The 22,909-nt window shown below is 41.9% G+C and overlaps 1 protein-coding gene across 4 annotated transcripts in view; it reads left to right on the top strand.

Annotated features, from left to right (window-relative positions):
- RIPOR2 (RHO family interacting cell polarization regulator 2) overlaps window positions 1-22,909 on the top strand; it is a gene marked incomplete at its 5' end in the record, with an annotated part of 208,430 nt that overhangs the window by 80,593 nt on the left and 104,928 nt on the right. The window contains one exon of one of the 4 annotated variants that reach the window (XM_082664600.1): window positions 17,567-17,627. The exons of the other annotated variants lie outside the window; for them this stretch is intronic. Within the exon in view, the coding sequence (XP_082520726.1) occupies window positions 17,567-17,627 (61 nt within the window). Of the gene's footprint in view, window positions 1-17,566; window positions 17,628-22,909 lie in introns of those variants that run through there. 4 annotated transcript variants of the gene reach the window in all.

Genomic DNA, 22,909 nt, shown 5'->3' with positions numbered 1-22,909 from the left:
TATTTTTATGAAGTAGTTTTATATAAAATTATGTCAGCTGGTTACATCTCAGAGGTGGGGCTATACGTATTTTGTTTTTCCTCCTTTTAACTATATTTTCTAATTTTTCTACAATGAGCATGCATTTTTTTTTAAGTCTCCATTGAATTTGTTACAATATTGCTTTTGTTTTTTTTTTTTTTAATGTTTTTTGGTTTTTTGGCCGCGAGACATGTGGGATCTTAGCTCCCTGACCAGGGATCGAACCTGCACTCCCTGCTTTGGAAGGCGAAGTCTTAACCACTGGACCGCCAGGGAAGTCCCTGCACTGCTTTTAAATTAAGAAAAAAAATTATTCGTAACTTAAAAAAATTATTTTAAAATCTCATTGTAGGAGACTATTTGCAGTCATGTAAAAAATATTCATCATCTATTATAAGAGGAAAAAGGAGATTATGAAATAGTATTTACAGAATAATTTCCATTGTGTGAAAAATATTTAAGGTACAGATATGTACAGTCATGCATGGAAAAAACAAAGAATTTACAATGTTAGCAGTGATTGTCTCTCAGTGTTTGAGTTACATGTGATTTTTATTTTCTCCCTTGTGTTTTCTTATTTTTGTAAATTTTTCAATATTGGTATGATTACTTGTGAAGCCAGGAAGAAAATGTGATTTTTTTTTTTCAAAGAAACAGCATGAACCTTGGTCAGGGAAAAAGGTAGGTTTTCATCTGACACAGCAGGGAAGAAGGAATGGGCACAGATTTAAAGGTAGAAGGGAAGGAATTGAAGAGTCACATATGATGGTCTATGTTCTCTCTGAAATAGGAAGTAATACAAAGAATGGCTTAAGCTTTGAAATAGTTGTGGGGAATGAAAAGGGGCTAATTAGAGATCTTAAAAATTCTTAAAAAAAAATGAGTGAGCTGAGATGAAGGGCTTACTGTGTTAAAACAAAACAAAACACAATAATAGTATGAGCTGTTTTGCCCGGCAGTGCTCAGAAGCGCTGGTCAGGAAATGGAGACAGACTAACCTAAGCTGAAGAGAGGTAACAAAGGAAAATGCATCATGCATAGGAGAAGGTCTAGAAGGTCACATACCAAAATACCAACTGTGGTTATATCCAGCTGTTGGGGTTATGGTTGTATTTTTAGTTTCCATCTTTAACCTTATTTATTTGTTTATTTATTTATAATCTATTTTTGGTTGCATTGGGTCTTCGTTGCTGCGCGCAGGCTTTCTCTAGTTGTGGCAAGCGGGGGCTACTCTTCATTGCAGTGCGCCAGCTTCTCATTGCAGTGGCTTCTCTTGTTGCGGAGCACGGGCTCTGGGCGTGCGGGCTTCAGTAGTTGTGGCACGTGGGCTCAGTAGTTGTGGCTCACGGGCTCTAGAGCGCTGGCTCAGTAGTTGTGGCGCATGGACTTAGTTGCTATTCTCAACCACTGCGCCACCAGGGAAGCCCCGTTATTTATCTTTTTAACAATTAGCAGATATTGTTTACTGCCACAAAAAATTATTTACATTATTTTTTGGTAAAAAAATATAAAATTATTAAACCATGCAAGCAAATATATAAAAATTAACCCTCCCTGCAGAAATTATCATCCAGAGGGAATCACTTGTTAACATTTTGGCCAACATCTTTTTCTCTAAGCACATATACACACACGTGGTTGATTATGTCACCTATGACCTGCTCTGCAAATCAGAATATAAAAGTCACAACTCTTAATTTTGTTTTTTACTATTTGCTCAAGGCCACATATGCCACATTAGGGGGAAACCACTCAAGTTCTGTCCAGCCACCAAGTTGTCTAAAAAATCTCAGGGACTTTCTCATTCCAAAGGGCATAAATTTTGCTATCAATGCCAGGAATCGAGGGAATTAGAAAATGTCATCAATCCTATTCATGCTGTTCATTTTGTTGCCACGAGATGTCGCTGTTGAAGACGGGGCCTGTACAGTTCAACAGGTGTGACTCCTCTTGTTACACTGAGGGGTCCTTGCTCACCCCAGTACTCACCTGCCCTGCTAGGGTGTCTCAGCTTGGGCTCCAAAGTTAGAGTTTCCCATTGCCCAGTCAGCAGTCTGCCAAGGATAGCAATTGTGCCAGGGTGTTTGGGTCTGAAGACAGTGAGTAGAGATAGAAAATATTATTGAGAAAGGAAGGACCACATGCTGAGTTCAAGCCAGTCCTGCTCTGTGTATTCTTAGGTGCTTGTGTTGAGTCCAAGTCAACACCCTCTCCTCAAGGTAACTTTATTCTGGGAGTCTCACTGTACTTCCCCACTAATTCTAATACCCAGCATTTTCCCCTACTGCAATATCACATCAGCTGTAGGGCTACTAATTATTTACATATGTATACATCTTCCTTTCTAGACAAAAAACTTTTGTAAAGCAGACAACCTACGTTATTTATCTCTGTCCAGTGTTGCACCGGAGACAGCTCATGCCTGTTCACAGAGCCAATTGTTAAATTTTCAGAGATGTTGTGAGCTGATTGTTGAAACAGCTATTATGTAAAATTAAATTACATAAATGTAAAATTGAATAAATTATCTGACAATAAACTTAGTAAGTACTCAAAACTTATCACTTCCTAATTACCGCCATTTAACTAATACCTGTGTACTTGAGGTTTTGCATCTATTGTACCTGGAGGGTGGAAACACTATATAATGGTGTGCTCCTGTGCATCTCTTCCCAACTTTGTGTTCAGTGATGCCATCCATGTTGGGAGTTTGAAATCAGCCACGGTGGGAGTAATTTACACTATGAAAACCAACAAACACTGCAAATCATCTCCCCCACCAGAAGCTAGTTCTTTAACTTTTGCAGCATGTCTGTATTCCCAGCAACTAGAATGGCAGGGTGCCCAAATGTTGGGTGGATGGATGGATAGATGGACAGATGGATGGATGGATGATGGGAAAGAATAATGATGAGGGGAAAGTTGCAGGGCCTTGGAGGCAGGAATAACACCCACAAGAGGATGTTAGCTAGGTGGGGTATTTCATATTCCGCTCTTTTCCTTGCAGCCTGCCCAGCCAACAACCTCAATTGTTCTATTTCCTTCTTTCTTAGGTTTCTCATGTTGTGTTCTTTCATGTTGTGCAAAAGAGTGCAATACAGTGCAGAATATGTAGCCATCCTATTTCTGAGTTCAATGTTGCTTCATCACATTTCAAAAGAGGCACATTTTCCATTCTAGCTCCTTCCACTGGAGATAGTGGTGTGGCAACGCACACTGCAGAGTACAGGAAACTCCACATTTGCCACTCACCGCATATTTACAAGTAGATCCAGCGGAAGGTAAGCAGGGGTGGAGTCCTTTTGTGGCAAGGTCATTTTTACCACAAGTTCCGTTCACATGTACCATCTATCCCAGTGAGTACAAAGAAAAAGGAACTAAATATTACTACTGAAGCAGGGTAGTCTCTGTGTTAAGGACCAGTGAAAATCTTATCCAGAAAATGCAAGAAGGAAGGAAGGTCTGAACTTTTTCTCAGCAAACCTTCATAACGTGCCCTATCATGAAATTTCCCTTATACCAGGTTTTAATGTTTCTACTGAGTCTTTTATATAGTTTTCTTTTAGGGCGTTAAAATGAGGAGAGGAACCAGGAAAAAGAACTACAGGGGCAGATGCCTGGGGCAAAGTGGTAGAGAAACATTTATTATAGTTATAAACACCTTGCTTTGGATTTCCTTATTAAACACCACTGAGGGATCCTTTTATGGAAGTCTTACCTTTGTCAATAAAATTTGAAGATATCGCCTCCAGGAGTTGACAGGTAACATTGTGTAAAGACATCTATTTAACTGTAAAACTCATGGATTAGCTAATTAATTTACATGAGACAATATCTGTCAGTCCCTCTCTGCAGTACCTGCAGAGGGGTCTGCAGTACCTGGAAGGCAACACAGATCCTTCCAAACATTAAAAACCAAATCAGGCCCTGTGTGATGTTTGTGCTTCCACCCCATACTGGGAAGTGGGATAAAGTTCACTCGCAGGCAAAGCTGCGTTCCCAACCTTCCTAACACCAGCAGGTGACCTGGTGACCACCTGCTGCTCGCCCAGGTGTCATTCCACCCGTTAATAGGAACCTTCTAAAATCTCTGATCACAATGAGATTAGAGAACTTCAGGGAATCCATTACTTATTCATTTAGAAAATGTCTGTGGAGCGCTGGTTCCCACTGGGCTTGAAATGAAGATGCCAAGGTCTTGCTTGACCTTTGCTTTCTGGGAATCTCCAAGTCTAGCAGGACAGCCTGGATTCAAAACAAATAAATATGACCTAGATCCTGCAGCTTCAAGTCATATGCTTGCACTGTGTTCAGAGTTCAGCACAGAAAATGAAAGATTTGAGAAGTGAGCCCCAGTGCAGCAAACCCTACTCACTCACCCCTGTCCCCTTTGCCTGTTAGATATCTCCACTTTGGGGCTTTTTTTACATGAATATATTTTCTTTTCATGTATATGGAGCAGTTCAGCCATCCCTGAAAAACTTCTCCGGCACGGCTTCCACAATCTTGACTCACTTGCTCTTTGAGAGCGTTTTGACTTGCTCTGGCGACTGTGCCGCGTCACGGGTGCCCTGCTGCCCATGCATCTATAGCTCCTTTGTCCTAAATCTCCCCATCAATAACTTGAGGACAGTCACACTGAACTCCCTTTCTTACCTCATAGGAAACTCAGCAGAACAAGCAACAGACACTCCTAAATTCCTTCGGAGAAAAGTGCCTTCATTGGTATTAAAATTCTCATCGCAAAGGAAACCATGAGATCCTAGGGGTGTGCAAAAGCTAAGTCAGGGCCCAAATTTTCCTGAGGGCGAGGAGAGGATTGTGGGAGGGGAGGGAGGGAGGAAAACAAAAGAAAGACTCTTGCTTTTAATATGTACAGTATCAACTTTCTCCCTTCACAGAGTTACCTGGTCCAAACTGGAACTTAACAGAATTATTATTATCAGGTAATATCTATAATCAATAATAGTTCATGACTTTTGCAAAAAGCTTTTATTAGATTCTGTTCAGTGAAAGAAACACTACTAGGTGCTCTTCCAGGACCATCTGGTGCTCAGCTCAGCACCCTGTTCCGTACAAACATCAGGGACATGTGTAGGATTCTATACATAACAACCGAGCCATGTGGATGAAATGGGCAGCTGGTTGCATGTGCAGGTTTTGACACTAGGTCACACCTTGGTCAAGAAGCTGGGCAGAGCGTAGAACTTCCCCTTCTCCTCCCTGCTCCCTCCACCCTACCCACACACAGTCCTTGACACCTCCTCTTTTTTGTACTTTGTTAAAACTTTGGATGAAATTTTATGAGAAAATATCTCACCCATCATTCTAACATTTTCCCAGCAGCTACTCCTTCCACGGGGTGGGCTGGTGCCCCCCCCACCCCTCCCCCCATCGAGGGCAAAGAAGACCTGTCCTCCTGAGCTCTTGCTAACCTACTTCTGACCTCTGAGGCCTCTCTTCCACCTCAAGGTGGTTCAGGAAGCCCCTGCCCCACCACCACCCCGGGTTTCCATGATATTAGAAGATGGGAAGCTGACGTTTATACTGCCTTTGGCTTCTGCCAAGTCCACGCTAGAAGAAGCCCACCCACTCACCTTCATTTACCCCGACCCATTTTCTCCAAATTTGCTTGCTTCTTCGCTGACGGAATGACCAGAAAGCTGGCCCAACCGAACCACTTCACAAAAGCTGACTGTAAGGTTACCTGAGTAGCACAGAGACCCTTTCCACTGAGACCCTTCCCTTAGACCCTATGCCTTGAGGCTGAACTTTTAAGGATTTGGGTTTATAGCTCGTGGGTACCTCGGGGTAATGGAAGAAGTCTCTAAAATCTGCAGTAGAAACGACTCTCAAAACCTTCCCGCTCATGACAGTTTCATGAGGTTTGTGTTTTGGTTTTTGATTCCTGTTTTTTGAAGGGCTGGCTGCTTTCCGCTCACCTCGCACTTGAAGCTGCAGTGCTTTTATCTTCTTGCTTTCTTTCTCCTCCTCTGGTCTCATCACGTTCTCTGGTCTACGCCCTTGTTTATAAGTCTAGGTTCACTGATTCAGCTCTGTTTGTGGTCTCAGAGAGGATGGGTGGCACTTTTCAACCTGTTATCACACCTGATATGGCTCTAGGAAAAGAAACAAAAAATTGGTCTTATGTTGAAGAGGTAAGTAAGAGGGATTGACACAGCTGTGCAGAGATGAAACAAACCATAGACTGTTTTTCACACCTCTCAGCTGAAAAGAAATCAGAGAGCAGGAACCAGAGGGAGCATGACGGAGAGAAGAGGAAAGGGGAGTCCAGTGCCTAAAAATAAAGATCCCTTGGTCATAACAAAGTTTCTCCATGGGCAACCTGAACTCACAATTAAAAGGGACATTATTTAAAAATATGCAGACTGTTCAATAACTCCAAATTCCCATGTGCAATAATTTGAGAGAGACAAAGAGAGCCACCCTTGAGAGGAAGCTAAGCTCATCCCCTCACTGCTTCAGGTTATGGCCATGGTCAAGTATTGTGTTTAGAATCAAAGCAGCTTTTTCTTCTCCTTCTCTTCTTCCTCCTCCTTTTTTCTTTTCTCTTTCTTCCCTCCTCATCTTCCCCCTCCCCCTCCCTCTTCCTCTCTCTCTCCATCTTCTCCTCCTTCTCTTTCAGCTAGCTTTGTTTTTTAGTTCGAGGGAAGAGACGAAACCATAGCCCCCCCTTTTTCACTGAAGTTCAAGGCTGCTCATTGAACTGTAAAGCGTCAGAGCTGGATCACCCTCCTTCTCTACCAGCTTGCTGCTATGTTTTCAGGGAGGGGAGGGAAGCAGCTGTTGCTACTCCACTTCTTTAGAGGGAAAAGCTTAAAAGCCACCATCGAGCTGGTAGATTGGGAACATTGGAAAGCCAGAGTTAGGAGATGGGAACTGAGTCCCTCCTGGGCAGGACGGTGCCCTTATTTGGAAGAGGGGACGCATTGCATTGTCCTTCCTTTTACTCCATGCTCTGTTTTCACTGATCCTCTTAATTGTGATTTACACTTCAAAACAAAACATTAAAGGAGGAAAGAGCCTGCAGAGAAACAAAGGAGGAATCATGATCTCTTCATCTATAACTCTCCATTTTCTCCATCCAAATAACTCAGTGCATTTAGGTCTTTCTGGGTGCCTGACAAAGCAGGTTTGAAGCTTATCTAAGATGAGCCAGGAACTTGGGAATCAGAGTTTAAGCATGTCAAGGGTTTATCCAGGGCCCAACTCTGCCCTGTAGTGTTCCTACAGCACCCAGAGCCGCATTTCTGAATTTCCAGGAGGGCTAAAATTTCAAATCAAGGAGCGTTCTTCCCCCAGAACCTAAAAAAAAAAAAAAAAAAAAAAAGCAGTCTGGAAGTATTTTCCTTCCAAAAGAAAAATGTTCTGCCCTTAGCTTCATGCTTTCCTTTTTTTTCTCTCCTCTCCCTCCTTCCCTCCCTCCCTCCCTTCCTTCCTTCCTTGAATGTGGTCTCTGAAAGACCTCTTTCCCCAGATTGTTTTTCTGTCCTCTGTATAGTCAGGAGTCACTGAGACATATCTATTAAAGAGAAGCCACACTGGGAAGAGTTTTCAAAAACATTTGGCCAAAATCAGAACATAGCAAGTCCCAAATTTCAACTCCTAACTTTCGTTGCTATCCTTGAGGAGAAGAAATTCTGAGGCTAAGAAGAAACCGGTCAAGAGATGAATGGGTCACAACCCACAAAGCTAGTATGTGTAAAGGGATGGAGCTGCCAAGCCTTCCCTCTGCAGATGCCCAGAGGCCATGGGCCCCAGCTTCCATGTGGGACACCGGATCATGGCCCCAGGTCCTACAGGGCCTGCTGCAGGCCTGCTGCACTCAACGCGGGATCTGTACCAGGGGTCTTTAACTGTCTAGTTTTTGAAGCCCAAAGTAAATTTTGGGAAACTATGTACCTTTGTATATCTAAAAATTTTTATTATAAGTTTTAAAATTTACAAAGGATGTAATTTATGTAATTTAGATGATCATTAACATATTGGACTTTTAAAAAAAGAACTTCTAGTTTAATATCATCAGTATCTTAGCTCAGTATAAGGCTATAAGTTAGGCAGGTAGGATAAATCGATATTCCAGAAGGACTCTTAACTAATGAAAATCTATCAGGAAACTGATGGTACATTTTATTAAGAATGTTAGATACATCCCAGAAGGTGCTGCTGTTCCAACCACACCACAAAGTTTGACTTCAGCCCAAGTTTGGGACAATTTCCCTTCTTATAATGTAATGTATTTTTATTACATTAAAATAATAATGTAATATTATTACATTATTAATAATGTAATATTATTTGAAACTCTTTTTTGATCATTCTATCACATTTCTCTGTCAGAAAAAAATATATGTATGCATATGGCTTTCTTTTTTTTATTGAGGTATAATTGACATACAATGTTATATTAATTTCAGGTACATAACATAGTGATTTGACATTTATATACATTATGAGATGATCACCACGATGAGTCTAGTTACCATCTGTCACCATCTTAAGTTATTATGATATTATTGAGTATATTACATCCCCATGACTTATTTATTTGATAACTGGGAGTGTGTGCCTCTTAATCCCCTTCACCTATTTTGCCCATCCCCCAACTCCAGTTGCCCACCTCTGGCAACCACCAGTTTTTACCCTGTATCTATGAGTCTGTTTCTATTTTGTTTTGTTTGTTCATTTGTTTTGTTTTTCTAGATTCCACATATAAGTGAAATCATACAGTATTTGTCTTTCTCTGTCTGACATTTTGCTTAACATCATACCCTCTAGATTTGTCCATGTTGTTGATAAAGGACAAGATTTCATTCTTTTTTTATAGCTGAGTAGTATTCATTGTGTATATATACAACGTCTTCTTTATCCATTCATCCACTGATGGGCACTAAGGTTGTTCCCATATCTTGACTATTGTAAATAACACAGCCATGAACATGGGGGTACATATATCTTTTTGAGTGAGTGTTTTTTGTTTTCTTCAGACAATATCTTCTTGTTGATATTTTCCATCATGAGACATTCTTCTTCTCTTCTCCTTTAATTGTTTGAATACATTTTAAATAGATGATTTAAAGTCTTTGTCCCTAGTAAGTCTAACATCCGGGCTTCTTCAGGGACAGTTTCTATTGATTGGTTTTGTTTTGTTTTATGGGCCATACTTTCTTGTTTCTTTGCATGTCTCAATTTTTTGTTGAAAACTGGACAATTTATTTAATATTATATGGGAATTTTGGAAATCAGCTTCTCCCCCTTCCCTAGGGGTTTTTATTGTTGTTTAGTGACTTTTCCGAACTAGTTCTGTAAAGTCTGTATTCTTTGTCATTTGTGGACACTGAAATCTCTGCTTAGTTACTTAGCAGTCAGCTAACGTCAGACAGAGATTTCTTTAGATGCCTGGAAACAATAAGTCTTAGCTTTTGCCAAGTGACTCTGTATGTAAGCTGGGACACACCTTCAACACTCAGCTAGGCACTTTATAAGTTTGCCTTAACATTTACTTCCTGCTTCTGCAGAGCCTCAAGATTAGACAGAGGTGAGAGTTTATGGCCTTGCAGGTCTTTTCTAAGCATGTGCACAGCCTGGTCATGCGCACAGCCCTACACGTGTTTGGCCTTCTGGATCCCCAGGAATATGTCAGAGCTTTTCAAAGCTCCCTGTGGCCATCTGTTTCCTCAGCTTTTTTTTTTTTTTTTTAAGAGTTTGGTTCACCTACTGTTTGCCCCCAATTCTTACCACTGCCCTAGGCAGCTTAGTTATTCACCAATTGCTTCTGATTGTTTTCAACAAGCAGGCCCAGGGAAGAGGCTCTTCACTCCAGGCAGCACTGAGTCAAGTTAAATAAAGACAGCCTTGTAAATGGGGTCTTCCAGGGAACCAAAAGGCAGGTCAAATTATGACAATTTTCTGGGAAAGGGGCTTTAAAGAAGCTCCAAACTCATTCTCTAACCACTCCAGTGACTACCAGTCTGCTGGTTTCACTATATTGTTCGCTCTTGGTTTTGAAGGCTACGACACAGCTGGGGAGGCAAATCCATCCAGAGCTTTGGTCAGCCTGTCCTTCAGGCTTCCCCAGCACCTGTAGTAAGTGACCTTGAGTGTGGCTTCTACAGTTGAAAGATACCCCTAAAATGGGGGAAGGTGAACAGGAAGACTTATGAAGCCTCTGGGAGAGCCGTAATCCCATGAGGTGGGTGTCTCCTCTTGTAATGTGAAAACAGGAACACCATTAAAATCATGTTTCTTTAGAACACGGAAGTAACAAGACACCGTCACATAGAAGAATACAGGAAAGGTCAAAAGGAGAGAGGAGACACCACTCCACATGTCCTACCAACCTCCCAGGATCCACCTTGCTGGAATCCATCTTGGCTGAGTGGTTCCGCTCGCCACCAGAAAGGACCCTGAGTCAGAATGATTGGCCAGAGACAACCAGAAACTAATCCCATCTCCATAAAACCCGAGACCGCAAGCCACGTGGCAGAGCAGTCCTCCTGGGTTCCCTTACCCACCTGCTCTCCACCCGGGTGCCCCTTGCAATAAAGTCTCTTGCTTTGTCAGCAAAAAAAAAAAAAAAAATCATGCTCCTTTAGTCTCAGCTCCTTGTCCATGGCATTCTGCAGTTAGATACATCTTATGTGCATTTTTACAGGCAAAGTTACCCAAAGATAAGCTTATTTCTGGCTCTGTGGTATTTTCACCTTCTTTTTCTTTCTTGATTCCAAACACTCCTCACAGTTTCAATTCCTCTCTCCTACTTTGTTCTCCTTTCTGTTTCTAATACCCCTAATTATTTCAGATTCTTCTCCCTGCTCTGAAGTTTTTGTATCTGAAAATTATGTATTTAGAAATACTTTCTGGAGGGAGTGGGAAATTCTCCAGGAATGGGTACAGAGAGAAGGTTGTGAAGCCCATCCTCTATTGAAATGAAAGCCCACATTGGATGATGACATTTCCCATCAGGGTGACTTCCTCCTCTAAACACTTCACAGGTGGTAATTTTTTTTCAAAACAGCAAACCATGCAGAAATGTTTAAAATTAATAAATAGCCAATCATTATAACAAATTCTCATACCACAAAATAATATCACCGTGTTGATTTTCACATGTTCAACACAACACAAGCACAGTCATTTATATATTTACTTAAATGTTTCCCACTGTGCCTGAAATATAGTAGGCATTCATTACCATTTTTCAAATAGATAGATGGATGGATGAATGAATGAATGAATGAGTAAATGAATGAACACAGGAATGGGCAAGTAAAGCTCCTCAAAGCAAGGACTAGACCGTGCATATCTGCATACCTGGTATAGCACAAGGTGGATACCAACTGTTCAGGGTATAAAAGCTTTGCCATGTTCCTGTGCTTTTGACCTTGGTGAGTTCTGTTGTTAAACTTAGCCCAGGTTATCACAAATCAGCCTTTTATTAAAATAGTTGGCTCACACTGGTTCATCCTCACTTTTGTTCTCTTCCTCAAATCCAAGTATTAGCTGTTTGCCTCAATCACTGACGTGCAAGGTCCTTTAGTTATTGTTCCAGACTCATCTCTCACTGCTTAGTCAAGACTACTCTCTATAACCTACACCCCCTTAACTCCACCTCACTGACTTACCTAGCTCTGAGCACTCAGTTTCCCTAGCTTTAGTCTTTCTTTTCTAGTATGGATTTGAAGAGGATCAGAATACGCCACCCCAAAATATGCCACATTGGCATTAGGATTATTTTTAGCTGAAGGCAATTCAGAAATAGCAGACACAGGGCATAAATTTCTCTTTGTAAAAGTGTTCCCCTCTCCTGTACCAGGAAGAGGAAAATGACTCTTTATCAACTGAAGGCCACTTTTATCACCAGAGGTGAGATGAGTCTGCATAACATATCTTTTTTTTTTTCTTTTTCTTTTAGAACAGCACCTATTTATTAACTCACAGTTCTGTAGGTTAGGCTTAACTGAGTACTCTGCTCTGGGTATCACAAGACTGAAAACAAAATGTCAGCTGGGCGGGGCTCTGGGGAAGAAGTTACTTCCGAGTTCGTTCAGATTGTTGGCAAAACTCAGCTCCTTGCAGCTGTAAGATTAAAGTGCCTGTTACCTTGTTAGCTGTCAGCTAGGGGGTCACTGTTTACTCCTAGAGGCTGCTCTTTGGTCCTTGCATGGGACCCCCTCCATCTTCAAGCTAGCAAAAGTGCATCAACTCCTTACACTTCAGTGTCTCTGTATAACATACCTTATTAAACAACCCTTATCTGTCATACATTTCTTAGTCTCCTTCCCCCAAGTCACTACCCCTAAGAGTCCAAACCTCCCCGCCTTGCTTTGTCTAGTCACTTCTCCACAACTTATCACTCTTTGTTAAAATAGTATATAGCCCCCAAGTCTAACCACTTCTTTGGGATTTTCACTTCTTTTCTGTGAAGCCCCCAGGCATTATACAAATGTTAATAAAATTTGTATGCCTCTTCTCCTGTTAATCTGTTTTTGTCAGTTTAGCTGTTATTTATATATTTTTTCATTTTGCCCATTTTTGTGATTTATATAAGTCAACTCATATTATTTATATTTTTATGAGACTTTCTTAGTCAACATGATGTTTCTGGAATGGATCCGTATGGATGCATGCATCTATAGGTCATTCATTTTCCCCCTTAGCCAACATGTCATGCATATATGCCTTCTCTCTAAGGTGATTGTGAACTTTGGGAGCAAGGAACATATTTTCTATAATGCTGCTCTCAAGGCATTCTTAGTGGCATTTATGACTTGTTCTTTGAGATTCTTAGCTGTCTTTTAAAAATATCTAAATTGGAGGAGAAAAGACAGAGGAGAATGTCCAAAGGGTGATTGAGATTTTGTACTGAGCATGGTGGTTGCTCACTCTCCGCCCACATTGAGGCCTCAGCCCAAGAAATGGCCCTAAACTGCCCTGTGAGAGATTTAATTTGGATAATTACAGTTGGGTATGTATGGTGTGCCATGTGCTCTGTCAGTTCCTTTACATGAATTATTCTTTGTAATCCTCAAAATAAGCCAAATGAGGAGATGTATTAGCTCGCTAGGGCTTCCGTAACAAAGCACCCCAAGCTGGGTGGCTTAAATAACCGAAATGTATTGTTTCATAGTTTTGGAGGCTAGAAGGCTGAGATGAAGGTGTCAGGAGGGTTGGTTCCTTCTGAAGAAGGTGAGGCAGAATCTGTTCCATAGCTTCTGGTGGTTTGCTGGCAATCTTTGGCATTCCTTGATTTCTAGATCTCTGCTTTCATCTTCACATGCTGTTCTCCCTGTGTGTGTGTCTGTGTCCAAATCTCCCCTTTTTATAAGGACAACTGGATTTTTAGGGGGTCCGTCCTATTCAAGTATGACTTCATCTTAACCGATTACATCTGCAATTATCCTATTTCCAAATAAGGTCACATTCTGAGGTACTGGGGGTTAGGACTTCAACGTATGGACTTTGGTTGTGGATGGCGGAGGGACACAATTCAGCCCTTAACAGGGAGATATTATTTTCTCCATTTGAAGATAAGGAGGTAGGCCTAGCGAGGTTATGTTCACTTGCTGAAGTGGAATGGCTAGGGACCTCAGGGTTACTACGGTAACCTGGTGGTTCTGGGGTGGGAGGAAATGGAGGCAGTGCAGGTCCCCAGGAGCCACGGGGATACTCTGGTGACCCAGATCATTGGCAGTCACTCCATAAAGCTGTTTAGATGAGAGGTAATGGGGTGAGCTTTAGAATTAGTGCAATCTGCCGCTCGCTAGCTATGTGCTCTTAGGAAAGTTATTTAAGCTCTCACCTTATTTAAGTCCCACCGCTTCAGCTGTAAAATGAGATAACACCCACCTTGTGCGGTTATGCAGATTAAAGGGCACAGGACAATGGGTGAGAAACGTAGTGATCATCAGAATTGATACCTAGCCTCTCATCCCAGCCACAACAAATGGAGCTCGGGTCTGCATGCAAATTTCCTACATTTGGGGCCATTTTTTTGTTTTGTTTTGTATATAGTAAAAAAAAACACATAACATAGATTTACCCTCTTAACAATTTTTAAGTCCACATTTTAAGTCCACAATGTGCACATTGTTGTACAACAGATCTCTAGAACTTTTTCATCTTGCATGACTGAAACTCTATACCTATCGAAAAGCTTCCCATTTTCCTCTCCCCCCAGCCCCCAGCAGCCACCATTCTCCTTGCTGTTCTATGAATTTGACTACTTTAGATACATTACATAAGGGGATTCATACAGTATTGGTCTTTTTGTGATTGGCTTATTGCACTTAGCATGATGTCCTTAAGATTCATCCATATTATAGCATATAACAGGATTTCCTTCTTTTTTTAAGGCTGAATGATATTCCATTGTATCTATATGCCACATTTTCTTTATCCATTCGCTCACTGATGGACATTTAGATTCCTTTTACATCTTGACTATTGTGAATAATGCTGCAATGAACATGGCAGTGCAAGCATCAATTCAAGATCTTGCTTTCAAATTTTGGGGATGTATGTCCAGGAGTAGGCTTGCTGGGTCATATGGTAATTCTATTTTTAATTTTTTGAGGAACCCCCATACTATATTCCATAATGGCTTCACCAACCTCCAGTTCAGGCCCATTTAAATTAATTTAATTTAGATAATTAAGCACAACCCTTGACCAGAAAAGTCATTTGAGTGGGAATTGGGGTGGGAGATGGTGGTGGAAGGGTCAGAAAGGAGGGGAGCAAAGGCAATCTAGAGAAAGGCTTCAACACCAGCTGTCTGCCTCTCAGGGTATTTCTCAAGGGGGTAAGGGCACTACTGGCCTTTAGGGCTGGACACTAAATGCCTCTCGAGCCACTGTACCATGCATTACAGGAAGGTTACCAAGACATTAAATGTCAGTCATACCCCCAGTCGTTGTGCAACCAAAAACACCATCTCCAAACTCTCCCGTACGGATGGTCTGAACCCTGCTTGAGAGCAATTGGAGGTTCCAACAGGCCCCAGGCTACATATTGTCTCTGGAAACCCCACGGCACCCAGTGCAGGGGTAAGCCCACTGCTGGTGCTCAAATAACCCTTCATGATTGACTGACTCTAGAATTCCTCTGTACACATCCGTTCTCACAGCTGGACTTCTCCAGCTCTATTTTCCATACTCTCCCCTGGGAGAAGCTGGTGTAATTTCAAGGATACGGTTAGGGGAGGAGGGGATAGTTCTTAGCTTGGAACGTAGCACCAGGAGTCTCTTCAAAAGCACTTAGGAATCCGAGATACCACTCCACACCTATTAGAATGGCCAAAATCCAGAACACCAAACGCTGGCAAGGATGTGGAGCAACAGGACCTTTCATTCATTAGTGGTGGGGATCCAAAATGATGCAGCCACCGTGGAAGACAATTTGACAGTTTCATACAAAACTTAACCTACTCTCACCATACAATCAAGTAATCGCGCTCCTTTTCATGCACTCAAAGGAGGTGAAAATTTATGTCCACACAAAAACCTGCACATGGTAGTTTATATCAACTTTATTCATAATTGCCCAAACTTGGAAGGAACCAAGATATCCTTCTGTAGGTGAATAGATAAACTGTGTTACATCCAGACAATGGAATGTTATTCAAAATTAAGAAGAAATGAGCTATCAAGCCCTGAAAAGACAAGGAGGAAACTTAAATGCATACTACTAAGTGAAAGAAGCCAATCTGAAAAGTCTACCTTGTATATGATTCCAACTATGACATTCTGGAACAGGCAGAACTATGGAGACAGTAAAAAATCAGTGGTTGGGACTTCCCTGGTGGTGCAGTGGTTAAGAATCTACCTGCCAGTGCAGGAGACACGGGTCTGAGCCCTGGTCCGGGAAGATCCCACATGCCGCAGAGCAGCTAAGCCCGTGCGCCACAACTACAAAGCCTGTGCTCTAGAGCCCGTGAGCCACAACTACTGAGCCCGTGTTCCGCAACAAGAGAAGCCACCGAAACGAGAAGCCCGCGCATCACAACAAAGAGTAGCCCCCGCTCACTGTAACTAGAGAAAGCCCGCACGCAGCAACGAAGAACCGAAGCAGCCAAAAATTAAATAAATAATAAATAAATAAATTTATTTTAAAAAAAGATCAGTGGCTGCCAGGGGTTGTGGTGGTGGGGGGATAAATAGGCAAAGCACAGAGGATTTTTAGGGCAGAGAAACTACTTTGTATGAAACTATAATGGTGGATACATGTCATTATCTGTTTGTCCAAGTCCATAGAATATACAACACCAAGAATGCACCTTGGACTAATGTCAACCTTGGATTCTGGGTGATAATAATGTATCAGCGTAGGTTCATCAGTTGTAAGAAATGTACCACTCTGGGGGTCAAGGTGTTGATAATGGGGGAGGCTATATGTGGGGGGGGGCAGGGCGTTATGGGGAGCTTCTATTACTTCCTCTCTCAATTTTGCTGTGAACCTGAAACTGCTCTAAAAAACAAAGTCTATTAATATATGTACATATTTTTAAAACCCTACTCAATAAATAAGGTTGCCAGAAATAAACACCTTGGGCCAACAACTCCCTGCCATCATCTCCGTTTGCATTTTCCAAGCTTCTGACGCCTGAGACGTCTTATAACACAAAGTAGAGGGCTGGGAAACCCCAAGTGAGGTTGCAGTATCACTCAGAGATTTGTGTTTGAACCACCATACAGAATTTAGCACACTTTGGGTGTTTCAATATAGTGATGCCAACCACTGGTACTGACGTGACAGGTCAGTGGTTAGTCCTCCCTCTGGGAGGAACTGCCTTCTGAGTTACATTTTCTCCTTTCTGCTTTAGTGATAAGTCTGAAGTATCATACTGAGTCAGTATTATAAAATGGAAGTTGTTTGACCCAAACGATTTATCCATTTATTGACCACAGATTGAGTCAATAAGAGCCTAGATGTGCATTAAATCTGGTTTAAGTGTTGGAAATTTTCTAATCCTCAAATGCCAGGGGTTTGCAAAGAAAGAAAAATGCAACTATTACTGAGTGAAAGAAAAGCTCTGTCCCTCCAGATGCCTGCCTGGGTCTAGCATAGTGGCTTGCTTTCCTTTCAGATAAATTGTCATTGAAGCAAAACCAAGATAGGAGAAATGTGAACCCCCTCTCTTTCAACACTACCCATTGTGTTCAAATTCATAAGAAAGTTAAACGGCCGCCTTCCTCTTTAAGAAAATATGAAAGCTGTCGCTTTGAAATAGAATTCATTGCCCTCAGACTTTAAGCGCTATCTCTGTTCAGCTCCAACCGGATCTGCAGCCCCCTTCCAAAAAAAAAAAAAGAAAAAAATTCTTTCTTCTCAGTGGTGAAAATTACCCCACCTGGAATGCACTCTTCAAAAGGCTCACGAAGCCTGTTCATATGAATGAAGCTGCTTTCTCGAGGGCAGAGGCGGACGCTGCCCTCTCGGGGCGCTTAGCCAAGCTGGGAAAAGGAAGTCGCCTCGGAGGGCAGGGTAGCTGCTGAGGCCACTGCACACGCTGACTGCCGGCTCCAAGATGCAGTATCTAGACTCCAAGGAGCTCCTGATGGATGAAGAGGATGATGTTTTTTGTGAAGGTAAACACGTCATTCTGGCAGGAGCCTTTCTGATCTACTTTGCTTAGCTTTGACACTGTTGGAAACTGTGGCCCGGTTTGGGTAAGGGACTTGAGGACTTTGAAAGCATCCTGGATGGGCTGGCACCCCAGAAGTACACTGCAGAACCCGGGACAAGGGAACTGAATGGTTCCTCCAAATAATTTTTTTTTTTAAAGTCATGACCAAAGGTTTAGTTTAGGGTAGAAAATAGTACTAAAATTTCCCCTTGTCCCTCTTCTGTGCTCTCTTGTCTAACACCTTAAGGAAATAAGTCTGTCTCCGTGCTCAGCACACAGCAGGACTGCAGGGCAGCAGTTGGACAGATGGGCCGGGGATGGTGCCCCACAGTGCCATATTGCTTTGCTCTGCACTACCCACCTGTCCTTCTTTTCTCTCTCTGCCTTTGGGTCTTGCCCTCTCCACTCTTCCGTGGACTTATTTGGCACCCCAACCCTGTCTCAGTTGCCTTTCCCTTTTCCTCTTCTTCCAGGCTGGGAGGCAGCAGCCATGCTAGCTTCTGACATCAACTGCGCCGCTTAGGTTTCCCCAGGTAGACCAGTGTTGTGGGATTTGACTGTAAGGGTTGCAATTTGAAATGGCTAATCTTGTAATCTACAGATGCCTTGTAATCAAATGCTGCCTATGAGGTTGGGCTGTAGGCAAGAGCTTTTCAAGAATTTGGAACTGTCTAAAGAAGTGGTATTCTGGACTCGGGACCTCATAAACTTGTCGGTTTCCGCAAGAACCGTATCTGGTAGTTTTTAAAAAACTCTTATCAAGTAATTTTTTAAAGGAGCTCTAGTAAAATTTTTTGCAGTTACCCAAGTAGTACAAGTTCATTGAAGACAAATGAAAGAGTATAGCATAATAAGAATCCCTTGTAATCTAGTCATCTAGGAGGTTACCATTACTGATGTCTGTCTTCACATTATTTTTGTTGTAGCCTCAGAAATATTTAAAACCATAATTTGGGTTTTTATCACAATTTCAACCAGCTTAAAGAATGTCCCCCCAGCTTCCTTGCTGTTTGGCATGTTCTCAAGCTGTTGCTCTACTTGGGTGACAGGTAGAGCCACTGTGACTCGAAGTTTGATCTTAGGCTCCATTCCTCAGCTTTCACTTCTACTTAAAGATGTTTTCTCTGTGGGCTTACCCTGGTGGCGCAGTGGTTGAGAGTCCGCCTGCCGATGTAGGGGACACGGGTTCGTGCCCCGGTCCGGGAGGATCCCACATACCGCGGAGTGGCTGGGCCCGTGAGCCATGGCCGCTGAGCCTGCGCGTCCGGAGCCTGTGCTCCGCAACGGGAGAGTCCACAACAGTGGGAGGCCCGCGTACCGCAAAAAAAAAAAAAAAAAAAAAAAAAAAGATGTTTTCTCTGTGTATACATACTTAGTTACTCCCTTCAGGAATTAGAACATGTTTACAACTAGGAAGATAAGCCTAAATGGGACAATTTGGTAATTATCTACCCAACCTCCAGAATGCCAGGCCACGTTTCTTTCCCCCAAAGGGATTTTTCTCTTTTACCAATGGCTACTGTGCTAAAGAGCGCCACCTATAGACGGATAGGTGAGCGGCCCCACTCTGAGGGAAAGAATTAAGACCTCAGCAAAGCAGGGCTTGATGAGTAAGATCTCTCTCTTGAGCGTTCATGATTCTTAATGTGATTGTTTCAACCTCAACAGCACGGTAAAGAGTCAAGCGGGGAGTCACACAAGATTCCGATTCAAATTCTCATTTTGCTTCATGTTACCTATGTGATTTAAGCAAAGTAATTGCTAAACTAAACCTCTGTTTCTTCAGTGGTGAGATGGGACAATAATACCTATTGGGTTGTACAGGGTATCTTCATAATAGATTCATAACATTTGCGTTGTACTTCACAGGTGATATGCTTTGTACCTTCCAGACTGATTATCTCATTTAACTTAATCTCTAAAGATTAGAGAGAGAATCCTTGCAAGTCCAACATCCAGCATATTTGTATTCAGTTTTCAGAGTCATGGATCATGTTTGCCTATTTATGTGAAAGCTTGTCCGGGTAGTTCCTTCTTTTTAAGTAAGCTCCCTGCAGGGTAATAGTCAAGAGCTTCCTCTCCAGACTTGCACTGCCTGGGCTTTGCCACTTAATTCACTCTATGACTTTGAGCTGGTTACTTAATCTCTCTCTCAGTTGACTCACTTATAAATGGAGGGCTAACTTCCTAGGATGGTGTGTGGATTAAATATTGTTACAGGGAAGGTGCTTAGAATAGTGCCTCAGACACGGTAAGCACTCAATAAATACTAATTCTGACTATGTGTTCACAAAAATGGGTTCTTAGAATAGGTTAGAAAGCAATGTATAAAAGGAATTCTGCACAGAGTTTTTTCACATGTCTGGTTAACCTAGTGTATTCAGAATAGGACTTATTACAGAAAATCAGTTCATAAACCACTTTTCAGATGTATGCCTGGGTGGAAACAGCACAGGACAAGTTGTCCGGAGCCTGGATTGTAGCCCTGCACCTGCTGTAATGTAGATGTAGGATCTTGGGCAAGTCACTTACTTAATCTTGCTGAGCCTCATTTTTTACCTAAAACAAGAGTGTTGATTACACAGTCTCTCAGATCTCATTTGAAAAGCTCCAGCATTCTATTACTTCATCTTTTCTGCACAGTGGCATACATCTACCTCGAAGAGTTCAAGCTTGCTCTAGCTTTCCTCCATGCTTTAAGCTCACTTTAACATGCCTAAGAAAGCAGAAAGCTTTCGGTCCAGTGAGTTTCCTGTAACATAAAGGAAGGAAGATGCCTAGGAGCTTGTTACCAAGGCAACCATATTTCCTTGCAGTGGCCACATTTTTAAAGGACCCTTTCCCCCTAAAGAAAAACAAATTTAGAATTTAGGTCCATTTGGTTAAAAGTATATATAATCCATTTAGATTTATGGACCACATAAAGATCTGGGAAGAAAAAAACTGAGTCATGCTCGCAATATATTTTTTTAACTGCCTTTCTGAGATCCTGTTTGCTTCAGCTGTTGTTTTCTGTGGTTAAAGAAAATGTTAAAAGTTCACGAAATTAAGAAGCATTGGTGTGTAACTTTGCTCTTGTTCTAGAGGAGCGTTGCATATGATTAGTGAGAGGGAGAGAGGAAGAGGGAGAGAGAGAAAAGCAGTCACCCACCTACCCACCAGAAACCCTAATATTTTATTCCTCTTTCTCTCCCTCCCTCCCCCACCCCCACCTCAGGTTGGCTTTCCAAATATCACTATGTATTTATTTATTTTCATATCACCATGCCATTTAGAAAATGGTTACTATCCAGTAGACTTTATTCCTTCTTGGGGGAATGATTGGTTTGATTACCAAGCTATTGAAAAACCAGTAATTGGAATTAGAGGGCTTCTTTCCCATTGTTGTTTCAAACTTATCAAATTAAAGGGCTTTCATCTGTTTTGTCACTGTGCCTTCTTGACAGCCAGCCTGGTGTATGTTAGTAGAAATAGCTGGATGGATAATAATAGTAATGATAACTCTAACAATTATGATGGCGATAATAATAATAGAAAAAAAATGTCACGCACAGTGGAGGCCCTTGGCCAGCTTTCAAGAACAGAACAGGATTCGTGTGTGGGAGGAAACAGTTCCCCAGGTGCTGGTCAGCCAGTAGGTTAGCAGTCAGAATTACTCCTTGGCACAAGTTAAAGTTGCAGTCCTTCTTTCCTTAGAACCACAAGCCCTCACTGCCTTTGTTTTCAGCAGTGCTCGGTAATCTGTGGTCAAGTGCAATGATTAGAATAATAAAACTGCACGAGTTCACGGTCATGTGTGCAAAGTATTTCTCAGGCTTATATAGTCCCTGGACACTTACATGTCTTTTAAAATCTTGCTTCTAGAAAGACCACAGGAAACTGCAAAGCTTTGCCAGACCTTCGAATGTTCTGGTACAATGCAGCATAGCATAAGAATACTTCTCCTGTCCTGGATTACAGTATCTAGGAAAGTTGTTTCAAACTCCCCAAAGGAGAAGAACTCTCCCAGATAGAGAGAAACTCAAAGGGAAGTCCACTCGACCATTAGCTACCTGTCGCTCTTAAAGAGACTGACAGATGCTTGAAAAAAAATGCCACACACTTTGGAACCAAACCTCTCTCCTTTCCCCAAGCCAAGTAAGTTAGCATTTTTTTCCCTTTCAATGGGATCTTCAGCTCAGAGAGAGCAAAAAAATTGCAAAAGTTTTAACAAAAAGAGAATTGTAAGTATAGAATAGATGCCCACTTTGTCTTTCTGTGTAAACTGCTTATGAAGCCAAGGTAGATTTTTTTTAATGGGTAAACAATTCTGCAACCTGTTGTAATCTGGCATGTTTTGATATTTACTGAATTACATTTGCCCTTTCCAAAATTAAAAGAAAGAAGGAAGAAGAGATTAAATTAAGATTATGTACAAAACCAATAAATCCTGAAAGTTCAGACTGGTTAAGTCCATACCCTCTATGGAAAAAGTGTTGAGAAAGAGAACATAAAAGTGTATGTGCCTTGGTTAGAGAGAGAGTTGGACCTTTTTGTTTGATTATGCCACATTTTATAGCACGTAGATATAAGAATTGTTATTTAGCTATGTCAGCCCTTTCTCAAAAACATCCATGTCTGGGGTTCTCAAGTGGACCCAAGTAATGGGATTGGAGACGGGACAGGAAGAGGCTGCCTTAGTTTCCTGGGTTGAAAAAAGTTGGCCACTCTTTGCTTTCGCAGTTTGCCGGGATTGCTTGGGTCAATTTCCATTCCTGGAATCCTGGATAAACGTTTTGGTTGGAAGTTGTTTTCCCTACTTTATTTGTCCCAGGGTCTGGAGCAGACACAGACCTCCCCACAATATTTCATGCCTGTGTGACCTATGCCTTGGATTACTGCAAAACATTCCCTTCCCATAGATGTCTAGGAAGCTTACTTTGGCTGGTGCCAAAGAGATGGTGTCATTTCAGGGGCACAAGCTAAAATAGCACATTGCACTAAAGCTATGCAGGCCGTCTTAGCCCCCAGTCCACCCCCCTGATTTATGGCCCCCAGTGACCTCAGGGTGACTTATTTAGATCAGGCCAAAGCCAAAAAGGGGCCCAGAATCACAAAGAAAGCATTTTAAATGCTTATTTAATATCTCTGTAGGCAGCCAGTAAAGTCTTTTTAGGATAGTATGAGATAGCCTTGAGTATATCTGCTACAGGACTTGAGTTGAAAACTACAAGTATATGCATACCCGTTGTTTGTATGGGGGGG

This window comes from Grampus griseus (assembly GCF_964374135.1).
Source record: "Grampus griseus genome assembly, chromosome: 10".
NCBI lineage: Eukaryota > Metazoa > Chordata > Mammalia > Artiodactyla > Delphinidae > Grampus > Grampus griseus.
This window is presented reverse-complemented; position numbering and strand designations above follow the sequence as displayed.